Source organism: Synchiropus splendidus, chromosome 15 (assembly GCF_027744825.2).
Source record: "Synchiropus splendidus isolate RoL2022-P1 chromosome 15, RoL_Sspl_1.0, whole genome shotgun sequence".
In the NCBI taxonomy this organism is placed as follows: Eukaryota; Metazoa; Chordata; class Actinopteri; order Syngnathiformes; family Callionymidae; genus Synchiropus; species Synchiropus splendidus.
In genome coordinates, this window is record NC_071348.1 from 7015067 (window position 1) to 7027992 (window position 12926).

The 12926-nt window shown below is 41.7% G+C and overlaps 1 protein-coding gene across 8 annotated transcripts in view; it reads left to right on the forward strand.

Annotated features, from left to right (window-relative positions):
• The window catches only part of LOC128771889 (1-phosphatidylinositol 4,5-bisphosphate phosphodiesterase beta-1), a 154679-nt gene that overhangs the window by 72205 nt on the left and 69548 nt on the right, over positions 1 to 12926 (forward strand). For all 8 annotated transcript variants that reach the window (XR_008416689.1, XM_053887725.1, XM_053887724.1 and 5 more), the window contains one exon: positions 9062 to 9130. Coding sequence is in view for 2 of the 8 variants with exons in the window: in XM_053887722.1 (XP_053743697.1) it covers positions 9062 to 9130 (69 nt within the window). In the remaining 6 variants the exon portion in view is untranslated. The remainder of the gene's footprint in view (positions 1 to 9061; positions 9131 to 12926) is intronic.

The following is a 12926-nucleotide window of genomic DNA, read 5'->3' on the forward strand; positions in this document are numbered from 1 at the left end:
ACAATATTTTTTTCAGTCCATGCAAGCTCACTTTCACTTCAGGTTTTAATTAACATGTTTCTTTTAGTCGTCTCGCTGCGAGTCTTTCACAGTCATGTTGGCTGTACAAAAGACAGTGTCTTAATGGACTTTTTAAAGAATTATCTTGAAGAAACAATGGAGTGGGATTTGCCCATCGAGCTGCAACAGAAAAATATATTTCTTTCAGTCGCCGGCTTTGTCCCGACTTCAAAGTGCCATTGGATTGCACTTAGGAGGTGTCTAAATGAGGTGATGTGAGAGATGAGAGCCAGAGCTGTGCTGTATCTGCCACTGGCACTGATTCTCAAAGGAGTCGGGCAGAGAGCGCAGACGTGAGCCTTCTTGCTGCTTACTTTCAGCTCAGCGCTGAATAGAAAGATTTGCCGAGATAGAATGTGCCTTTTAGCCATTTCTGACTGCCGAGGATTTCATTTATATGAAAACAGTTTCTAGCAATGACATGGCCAGTTTAGTATTCCAAGAGGAGATTATATAGGATCCAGAAGTGCCTCGGGGTAAATGGATTTATACGAGGGGATCAGAAGCTCGGCCGCTAAAACATAAATTAAGAGCATGTGAACCAGCATAAGACTGTGTGAGCGGTTGTCTGACTTTTAATTACCATAGTTTTGTGTGAATCTAAATGTTATTCACGCCTTGATGCGTGCACAGAATCCAGTTTTTAAAAGAGGCTCAGATGCAGCCGATAAGAGTTATCCTCAGTTTACCGCAGCAGTCTGGAGGAAGAGGAAGCTGCGTCATGTGGGGGTCGCTTGCTGTCAGCAAGACATCCGTGACATGAGCTAGAGTGAAGTTTAATGTCAGCAAGATCTCGGCTTTTGTTCCATAACAAAGCTATTACAATGAATCCATATGGAATATCAAGCTTCCCATTTTTCTAGGTAGCGTCAGCCAACTACGTCAAAGTGAGTCTTGTTTTTCAAGCTAGCGCATCTGGGAATCAGAGATCTTTCCGAGCCACGGTGGAAATGAAATAGCTCATATCCTGTTGTTGGTGTGCCCTATGCTTTCCTTCCTCTGGCTGTGACTGGAAATCCTTGAGACACTGACCTGTTGACACCTGTGGGCAGGCTAGCGTGCCGCTGATCCGAGTAGTTCCAAGATTTGATGAATCAGTTTATCAGTATTACATTGAATCGGTCACACACCACACATATGTTACTGAAGGGCTATGGTAATAAGAGTTTTGAATTTTGCTTTCATAATGTAAGCTGTTACGTGATTTGGCAACTGCCGTCCCACTTGGCCTAGTGGTTACCGCTCTCAGCTTGCGGCAAGAAGGTTGCGGGTTCGGTTCTAGGTTGCGTGGGTTTTCCCTATGTTTCCTCCCACAGTCCAAAGCATACTCACTAGGGTTCTAAAATTGCCCCTGTGTGAGTGAATGGGTGTATTCCTGCCTCTTGTCCGATGAGTTAGGCTGCATCACTCTCTGCAACCCTGACCAGGACTCAGCACAACATCACACTAGTCTGAATGGACCCTCTAGGTCTGTCCCCTGGTGAATGGCATCCTGTGGTGGAGAAGTGAATTCAGCACACGTGAATTTGAAAACAAAAATAATTTGACGTAAACCACATTTTGGATATCCATTTACTTCAACTCTGTTATTTATCAGGTTCCTTACAGTACAGAGTATAGCATCTGAGTCACATGATCTAACCATTATAGCTTCCTTTGATTTGCTTCTAACTTGACGTGAATTACAGCTGGCATGCTCTGAAACAGATGATTGTTTCTGCGTTGATGTACAAGAAAATGTTGCAGCATATTTGTTCCGTTCGACACCAGTTTTAGAGCGCCAGAGGAAGAAAATCGATGGGGAGTGAGGATGAGCAGAAATAATGAGGCAGATGTCCAGTGAGAGGATTGAAACAAAGGAGGCACCCGGCCAAGACAGCAGTGGCGTAGATGGACGTGGAAAGAGTAAGTGAGGAATGCGAGAGAGGGAAGCTCGGATTCTGCCAGAAGCACAGCAGAGATGGAGAGCGAAAACAGCGCAGGATGATGGACGGATGAGGGAAACAGCTTTGCTTTCTCTGTCACCCCACTTTGTTGTGCTATCAGTCAAAGAGTCCCCTCCTACCACTGTCCCTCACTTCACTCCAGCCGTCACTGAGCGAGCCGGTGCGTGGCAGACGTCCAGAGGCGGTTTGAACGCTCCAGTGCGGTGGCCAGTGTGTGCTCAAGAGCTCAGTCCCTGAGTGCGTGCAATAGCTGAATACAGACCAGAGATTGATAATGGAGATCAGTTTGTGCGTATCCACGGCTTTACTCCATTTCAGACGATAGACTTGTTGGTCAGTCTGGCTGTTAACTGATATGAATGTTGAAAATATGTGCCCGGATGTATAGAACAGCGCTTGCTGCAGCTTTTATCTCAACGTTGGTTTGTTTTTTGGAGCGTGGCGGCCGCTGATAGCCACTATCAGCCATTGCCACACTCCACTGCCACTTGCCCTCAGACTTTTTTTCGCCTCATAGACATTCTTCTCTCACATCGTCCTCACCAACTCCTCCAATCCCTGCTTCATTGAGTCTTAACTATAGTCCTTGCGCCTTCTCTATCTGAGCATGAATCCGGTTGACCCTGTGATGCAGCATGCAGAGCTACTTTCTCGACTAGTATGTGTGATTTCCTACCTTTTGTCTTCTGCAGTGGCCATTGCTGAGACAAACCTAAGTGTTTTCTCGCTTGTATCCTATTCATCTCCATTTTGCTCTGATTGTTTTAGCAAAATTGATCTGTAAGCATCTTCTCTCTCTCATGTGGATAGGCAGCGGTTTATGTGTCTGAAAGTGGATCAATTTGAACCCACAGATACAAAAACAAGCACTCACCGGCTAACCGCTGAGATTTTGCATCGGTTACAAGTGAAAGATTTTTCGACAGCCCATTCCAGCCTAGAATATATCCTTTATTATATTCTTCTGGAATTTTCTTGTGAAACAATATCCTTAAAAGTTAATTTTTGTTCTTTCTTCTAATGCATTTTGCGCTTTTTTTTGCTCTCAAACATTGAAATAAGTGGCTGGCGACTTATAAATAAAAACCAATGTAATCTGTTTATGACAAGACTGTGTTACAAAAGTATGTATTGTTTATCTATCTACTGTTAATAATTACATAACAGAATTTAGTTTTCACATCAATATCAGAGTTTTGTTTACATCTCTGAATGCGATTGTCGTGGTTTCAAACAGTTCCAACATTTCCGATCCACTTACGTCACAGTTATGTTCCCAGTTTAAAGCCCATTCTTGAAAGGCTGTTGGTGTCCATTGAGATTGTTAGGTGCTGTAGTTCTTACTCCAACTTTGATGGAAACACACCTACAATTGTTGCTCAGGTTGAAGTTAGAGATGCCCACCATCTGCTCGTGTAAAGTATTAACTATATCAGGCTCCAAATTGGGATCTTGGATTATTTAAATGTCACAATGTTGCCTCTCAAATTGGGACAACACTTCATGACGTCACGCATAAAGACAACGTGTCATTGGCTGCCGTGCTATGTTTGGTTTCCTGCATATCCAGTGTTGGAGACGTTCCGCTCCAACGTTTTTGCAACCTCTTTGCATCGGTGCTGATCATCTCACTTGGTTTGGTGAACGAACAGAGAAGAAATGGGCGGGGCCTATGTTGCGGTGATAGATCTGTTAGAGATATGAGGATGTTAACGTTAGCCTGGATGCTGTTCTTATATATAGAAATAAAAACATACTGTTGTACTTACATGTTGTATTGTTCATGTTGTTGGACACGGTAGACCATTTGGGTCGCTAACAGGCGATACGAGTAGTCCTCAGTGCTAAAATGTCCCTGTTGTCTGAGCCTACATTGTTTTTAAATAAAGTACTTCGGTATCCTGGAAATCTGTCCACACTTCATATTCCCACTCTGTTTCACGGAGCTCCCTCGGTTTGAAGGATCATTTGAAGTGGTGAACGGCGAGTGCCCTCTGTCTTAGGAGTATTGGGACACACTACACTTATTCATGAACGTGCAAAACCCAGTGTTAGGGTCAAAAATAAGTGTTATGGTGAGAAGTGGGACTCAGCCTAAATCTTGTTTCCCCATTACAAATGTCTTTTTAATTTATAGATATCTGCTCATGTTTAATTTTTCAAGCAGACAGAAGGACAAACGCATTGGTTTTTCATTGCATGAGGTCTAGAGAAATGGGAAATTAGGAAAAGGATATTAACTGTATCTAAAATTTGTAGATACTGTATATTCCTGGAACTGTCAAAGATGCGGCGTCTCACCAACAGCAAGTGGATATGTGGCAGACATGAGCCCATGTTTTCCCTCTTTTTTGGACCAAAAAAGTGATGGAGGATGAGTCTGTGGGGTTGACTGTCAGACCTGAGGACATGAGTGTGTCTCCAATTTAACTGGAGGCTCCATGTGGCAATGACAGACTGCATTAATATCCTGCCTTTATCACTCTCGACCTCCTTTGCTCTAATTTGGTGTTTAATCAAGGGAAGTACTTCATAATCCAATCTGCCCCCTTGTTAGTTTTGAGTTCCAAGCCATCTTTAATTATTTTAAGCAGTGTCTCCAGTGGTCCAGTCACTAGAGAGCATGACCTAACCTTAAAGTCAATTTATATGCCGTTTTTACAGAATCAATATTGAGGAGTGCAAACCTCCACAAACATGTTTCTGGTTGGGAGATATAGAAGGTTGGGAATTTATATTCATAAAAGCCAACTGAGGACGAGATGTGGCAGCATTAAGTTATACCCTGAGGACAAATGAGCTGTCACAATAAATCAGAGTTTACAAGCAGCAGTTTAATAATTTGTTACACACTCATCCTCTTCCTTCGGAGACCTTCGTGAGCGCTGTCGGGAAGATGTGATAGAGTTTTTTTAAGTCCACAACTGTCCAAATGTCCAAAAATGCTGGTCGTTTTGAGAGTTTCTTTCCTGAAAGTGTGACTGGGTAATCATTAAAAATACCTCCAGCAGTGACAATATCCACACTTGCAAGCTTTTTTTGAAAGTACATATTCTGCATATTTGAGGCTAACTTGAAGTTGTCACAGTATGAAAGCGGCTTGTATGAGTCATAGTTACCTGGGGCCTGAAATGACAAGCTGAGTGAATCCGGCGCTGCGCAAATCCACTGTCTCTTATCTGAAGGGAAACAAGATGAACATGTACTGCGCTTTTATTCTTTGGTGTGTTGCCCATAGCTGGGAATGCTCTGCGAGGACTCTTGAGCAAGGCAGCTGAGAAGGTCTGGTTGTGCTGGATGTGCCTCCAGTATGGTAACTTGATCATGCAAAACTGTTGATATTTATAAAATAAACATTGGATATGTTTTTTCGTTTACAGACTTCCCTACTTTTTAAAAAAATATGCTTAACTGTACTTTGACAGATTTTTTTTATCATGATAAACAACATGAGCACTCAACCCAAAGTCAAACCTCAATTATGAACTTTCGTAACAGGTGACCACACTATTACACGCTCACAAGTGTGTGAAAATGTACTGTCTGCTATTGTCTGTCTCTTAAGTCACTTATTTGAGTGGTCTGTATAGTCGCCTGGTTGGAAGTCATAAGTGGAACAGCCAAGTGGATGTGACTCTTAACCAAGTGCAAGTGCAGCTCTCAACAAACCATTTCCCCTCGTAACAGACTGTGTTTCCTGAAAGCCAAGTGACAGCCAAGTGCCTCTTCAGCCGCAGACATAGAACTCTCGCCACAGTCGGAGGGTTTTTCTGAAAGAATTAGTTCTGTTTGTGATGCAGGAACACATCCGTGCCTGGATTATTGTGAGTCATAGGAGATAAATTAAGGCAGGTTTCTCATCGAAAAATGACAGCATTCAAGTTCAAAACTCCAGAATATCATCGTTTTCACCAGAGTTGGGTTGTTTGTTGCTGCCTTTTTTGTTAGTTTGGGACGGAAAAGTCCACTTTCGCCAACAATATATTACGCTATAAGAGTAAGGATGTGTTGTCGGAGCTTAGAAAGTGGACGATTATCACAAAAATCTAACCTGAAAAGTTAAAGATTTACACACCTAAATAGCTCAGAATCAGGGATGTTTGCTTCCATATATAGAGAAAAGTTTGCAGCCATTGCCTCGAGCGGAGTCGGACAAACAAGCGGAGAACACAGAGCCTCCAGCTGACGCAGGTTAAGCATGTTCATTAATTTCTGTAGTTTCTCTCCTGCTGGCCTTTCTTGCTTCCTGGACGTGCGGTGGATCCTAATGGGCTCCTGTTTTGAAGCAGACAGAAATGCCTCGAGAGCGCAAATGTGACGATGAAGGGAGATGACAGACATGAGCCGATAAAGGAAATGGAGGCGTGGACAAATAACTATTGCAATAATTGGATAGCTTAAGAGAATGAAAACATGTTTGGATGTTTTCTTAGTGTGTGTATGCAGCGGAAATATAATTACAATGCTGATAATATATATTTTTGTGGAGGCCGTTCTGTATGAGTAAGCAGTGCAGGAACTGCTGACTCTTCAATATGTTTCTTTAATAGCTACATGTGCATCCGCATGGCCGCACACTGTGTAAGCATCTTGTGCCACAAACATGCTGCTGACATGATCTTTAATGAGCCTGCTCCATGGGTTAACACTAAACCGAAGCGACTGATTCAGCTTATAGCCATGTTAACCGCCTAGTGCCACGGGGCAGGGGAGAGGACTCCATCAGGGCGCCGCTTCCTGAAACCCCACTAGTCCGACAGGCCTCCATGCGGAGCGGCAGCTCTCTTTACGGACTTCAAAGGCTCGCATTTTTAGACCTGATGTAGGCGTTAACCTTTGACTCAGCCGCTCTCTCTCTCTGTGCGTGCTGGGACATTCTAATTGGTGCTCTGCACCGCAGAAGAAAAAGTGCCCTTGTGTCTGACTGCCAGAGAGCTGAGGGCTTTCAATGGGAGACATCAGTGGCTGAGCTCAAGCTCATAAAATTTTTCATCTTTCTCTGCGGTTAAAATTGTATCCCCAGTGAAACCTTGTTATTATTTGAAGACTGGTGACTTGGTTGGCTGTCACAGTTATATGATTTTTTTTCCCATACAACTTTTGATTATGATATTTGCCTGCAGAAGTTAAACTCTTGCAGTGACACAAAATATAATAATTTCATCAATTGGAATGAAGATATGTTATTGGCGCTTGTAGGATGTTACATTTGAAATATAATAAGCAATAACAATAAAACAATTCAAAAAATAAGCTAGTTTTATTGGACTTTCACTGTGCCCTTGAGCAAGATCTGACCACCTACTGGAGGCTAGGGAAGAAGTTCAGGAACAGTGTCATGTGGCCACATACAGTATAAAAAAAGCAGGTGTGGTCAAATTATGGCCCAGGGGCCATATGTGGCCCTTTGCTTCTGTTTATGTGGCCCACGAGGTCATAGCACAACTACAGAAGAACTTGTGACTTATTTTTCATTTCATTTTATGTATGTATTTCGCTTCTCCCATTGCTATCATTAGGCACAATGATGTGAATTGAAAAATTGGATATTTATTTCTTGTTGCTCAAAAATGAATAAAATGCCCCCAAAAAGTGCCTTTTTACTTAATAGCTACATGCTGCTCTCTGACCAAGATATTCACCAATTTAATTATATTCCTGTATGTATAATTTATGCTGACAATCTTTAAATATAATGTTCCTAAAATGAAATGAACATCAAATTACATTTTGGGTAAATAATTTTAGGCCACCGCTGCATTTTTGACCGTTGTTTTCTTGTTTTATATTTTCTAACCAAAGTCTTTTTCATCTGTCCTATGTTTGTTTGGCCCCTTACTACACTCACATGTTACAGGGTTACTTACCACCAAGTGTTCATTCTGTAATTTGTATTTCAATCATATTGACCAGTTTAAGATGCTATTTTCCAAATGTTTTCCCATGACAATCCATCCTCCTCTGTCTGAATCTTATCTTCCATCTCCCGCTTCTCCACCTCTGTTTCAGTTGAACGATTTCCTCAGTGTTTTGTGTTTTTGAAGAATACATCTACAGGCCATTGGTTAAGTACAAATTGAAAACGGAGTGAGAGAGTGATCCGATATCTAGAGTGCGGGCCGATACGTTTGAAATTCTGGCTTTGTTTATGCTGATCTCTGATAGTCAGATACCAGATTTGGAGCTCCAGACTGAATCAAACGCCTGTCGCATCTTGTCTGCTCTGATAATGCTGAGTGGACACTCTGTTCACTCCAGTTAATTTTCCACCCCGTGTCCTGGCTCCCTCTGAGGAGGATGGAGAGAGCGATAATCTAGACTGATAAAGCCTTGTGGTCACTGACGGTGCCTTCTCTGTGATTACATTTGCGCAAATCACTATATTTGATCTTAGAGTTCCACTCTGCATGTAAATAAGCATGGCAACGGTTTGCAACTTGATGGATTACTGGATGGTCAGAGGATGAAGGATAGCGTGTCATTTCTGCTCTGTGGTGTGTTTGTCACACTTGCTTTTTGTGATAGTCATGTCCAGGTAGCTGTATCTGTTCGTACTTGGCACTTGTTCCTTCATATTTCACATGTATGTGATGTAATTACTTTTGGCCTTTTTTTTACTGCAGATACAGTGTCCTCCACACGGCATCTCAGTTGTGAGTGTTGTTTTGCTCTCACACATTTCCAATGTCTTTTCGTGCTGCCAGACAGAACTGCAGATTCGTATCTGCTGCTCCTCTTCAATAATGAAAGCCAGAATCACTCCAGCAAGAGTTTCATGATTCACAACTTAAAATTGTGGTGAAATTGCGCATCATATACTGTAGGCATCTATCTATCTCTGCGGTGACGCACCTCACGCAACTGGAACGATCCGAACAGCCGGAGATTTGCGTAGCAGCAGCATAGAAATGTGTCTGTGTACCCCAGAAAGCACTCTGAAAGCCATTGTTTATGAGTGTTTATGAGCGTTCAGGCACTTTAGTATGTGCTTAGGTGTTGATGATGGCTTCCAATGACCTTGACATTGATATGGTTTTGTTTCTCTTCATTTACAGGATACAGACTTGCTGGACATTGCCTATATAAAGGATGCCAGAAATGGGAAATGCACCAAAACACCAAAGGTAAGACGACTGTTTTGCTATTGGGACGGCTGTATTTCAAAACTGGAATGGGACTCAAGTCAACATGCACAGCCATTCTGTGATTTTTTTTAAATGTTTTTTGTAACCAATATTATTTCCCTACCTTTACTTTCTTACTGACTGCTGTGACCTCATTCGGACAGCAAGGAATGTTACAGAGCTTCTATGGCACAAGCAAAGAAGAGATCACCTGAGCTGGTTGCATGACCAGTAGCACAACAGAATAGATAAGCTACTTCTACGTATTTCTTTGGTCCAATCAAAACCTACAGAACACCACCTCACCAACACTCGGCTCTTTGGGGTATTTTGTGATTCTTATTACACTTTGTCATGATATTGCTATTAATGTTTGATATTATGTTATGTCATGATGTTAGCTGATTCATTCTATCATATCATATCATATCATATCATATCATATCATATCATATCATATCATATCATATCATATCATATCATATCATATCATATCATATCATATCATCTCTTTAGAACCTCTTGGGGTTTATTCAGTGACGACTTCCACACTCGTCTGTACGCAACATGGTTTGCTGTTGTTCATGCGACAGTGGAAGATTTACACATCACACATGCTGAGGACAGAAAATAGTTTATTAGAAACGAAACCTCAACCACTTGAACTGTGTGTTATAACTATTATTTCCACAAATGTGTCTTTTTTTCTTTTTTTAAATTCATGTTACGCAAACAAAATAAATAGATAATCTCATGAAATAAAATGCTAATAATCCAGAAAGGTTTGGCCTTGCTGGCCATTCTGAGCTTCTGATAAAATTGTGTGTACACTCCATGATTGCCGGAGATAAGATAAAAAAAATTCTGCTGCTGATTTAGAAGTTGAACACCCACAACATTGAAATGTTGCTGTCTGAGTGCTGCAGAAACATGAAAGTGTGTGTGTGTTTGGCGGGATTCCTCTGATCGTGCTGCTTGTCCACACATTCGCTACATAAAAAAATGCTTTGTGTAAAGAACAATAGTTTCTCTGTTTCCCTTGTAGTTGGCACACAAGGAGAGAGAAGCGAGGACGGGTTCAGGGCGATGATTCGATGGTTTGCTTTTGCACTGAAATGTAGATAAGAGTGAGTTTAGAATGAGAGATCTCTTTTAATATCAGCCCATAATTACTCATTAGTACAGCCAATGTTTGTTTATAATCAATAGTACTGTGGGTCGGGATCTACTCTCCGGAATATGATATGAAGTCACGCACAGAGCCTGTCTGTCTTGTGTGTTATTGTTGCGTTTCAGATAATTAAAAAAAGTCTATTTATTCAGAGAGATCAACGATTGGACATTTGTTCTTCCTGGCTTTTGAGATCATCTGTAACAGTGTGGAACAGATTGTCACGGTAGTTGTTCCAGAGACTTTTTTACTTTCCATAATGACATAAAGCTATCTCGCCCGTGGATCAATTCAATCTCGCGACAACTGTTGTTTCGCTGCAGTGGCCGTTGGTGCCCGATCTGACTTGGTACGGCAGGAAAAGCGTGTGGGGGTCGCGCCTTGCAGCTCTATCTGGCGAATGAGTAATGATGGAGTGAGTACAATAACACAGAGAGGATTCATGCATTTCTAAACAGCTTACTGAACGATGCTACCCAGGGAGGAGACGTACGACCACGTGACAGGTGAGGGGGGTCCAAGCATTGGAAATCCATTAATGGGAGATGGAGCGGTGATGCACCCTGGGCTTTGTAATGGGTGCACGTGTGAGACACACTGTCTGAGGAGTGAAGAGATACGGAGACTAAAAAAATGGAAGGGATGGTTAGGAAGAGTATTTGTGGACGAGAAAGGAAAAGGAGGAGATGCGCGACCGGTTTTTATGTGAGGTCTGCTGAAAGCAAGTGGAGATGAAAGAGGGATGGGCAGAGGCGAAGCAAGGTCAGTAGAAGTGGCTGGCAGGGAATTGTCAGGGGACAGAAGTGACCTGCACTTTTCATGGATTTTTTTCGGAGCTTGAAATGACTCCAAGAATCCACTCCAAATTTCTCCCCTTTGATGGGTTAGTAAAGGGAAGGGCTTTTAGGAGTCGATTTGTGAGCCAAAATGATTTTTCAACATCCTCTTTTGCAAAATGTCGAAGCCACAGTGATCACTTGAAGGGTGCTTTGGGAGGAAGCTTGTCCCCAGACTCCCGTCTGGTTTTCTTAACTATATAACAGACCCTTGAGCTCAAATTACAATAAATGAAAAGTGAACATACATGGTTCTACTGGGATTTTGCTCGGCCGCCAGCCTCGCTATTCCCAACTGTCCTTTCATTCGCTCATGCAAATTGCAGGAAACCAGCGTATGCATCAAGATTAAAATGAGATGTTGCGCTTGCGATGACATCTCCCTGAAAGCTTCACAAGTGCTTTCACCGTACCACTCAAGAGACCTTCAGCCCCAACCAAAGATGGACGGAATCACATATAATCATTTCCCACAGAGAAGCTTTCAATAAGCTCCCAACGGAAAGCATGGTTTGGCTTCTTTTTTTTTCCCATGCTTCCATTATCGCTCAAAAACCTTTTTTGTCTCTCAGCCATTTTTGTATGAATCATTACAATTTGAAGCGCAGCTCCGCATTAGTCTTCTCAACACTGTGCGTGGGCTGCGTCTGACCTCCACATACTTGGGCCTCCCTGCTTGTGGGGCTCCGTGACGCTCTCTCTCTCTTAAAGCAATTCTCAGATGCATAATATAAGGGTTTCGTTGCATTAATTAAGCAATAATTCAACACTTACGGACTGAAAACAGCACGACTGTCTGCTGCGGCTCATTAGCATGTGTCTGCTCTGAGCTCGGCAGGTCTGTTGAGGTCGCTCGCTTGTTGGAATAGGGAAGAGGAGACTGTTGTTTGATGCCTGGCTCCAGAATGAAACCACAAACCCTTAAGCCTGATGAGCAAAGAACTGCACTAATAATTATCCACTTCATGTTCAAGCAAAGAACTGGGCCATTGTCCAAGCTGGAAACTGGAAAACAAACACATCGACTGGTGGTTCTGTATTTTGTCATGCTGTTGTGGTGAGATATTCTAACAGGATTCCCATAGGAACATTCAGTCCACGGTGGGTTATCGTTCACGCTTAGGATTAGGCAACATTTATTTTAATATGCTACTTATTCATATGGGCATTAGCAGCATAATAGCCAGTAATTGATGATGATAATCATTATTTTGGAGTCGAAGTTCACGCAAAATTATAGAATTATTAACACTATTGAAGCAAGAAATTAGTTAATGGTTGATGTTGGTTGGTTGTGTTCCCAGTCTAAAGTTTGTTACGTGTTTTCTTGAAGCAATAGAAATTCAAGCGACACTTAAAATTCAGGAACACGTATTAACTATTAATAACATAATTACTTGCTTATTAACAGTTAATTCTTGGTAATTATGCTGTTATTTTGAGTGACCTTTCAGTAACTATCCCAGGGTAAAATCTGTTCTGTCTTACAAGACACTTAGCAATACTTCATAACTATTAAATACTGGCCGAAATTCTGAACTCTCACTTCTATTTTTTTTCCCCACATCCCAAAAATTACTCATTTTGTTGATGGAATGCGGTGTTTTGTTTGTTAAAACTAATAGCTACTGTAGCAGGTTTTGGTTTGTAATAAAAATATATTGAATTCAGTTTTGCTATAATAGCAAGAGTGTTGAGACATTGTATTATTATTGGTATTTATTTTTGCCACAAGAAGACACATTTTTCAATTTGAATGAATGTGGTATATTACTGAATCAAATGATGG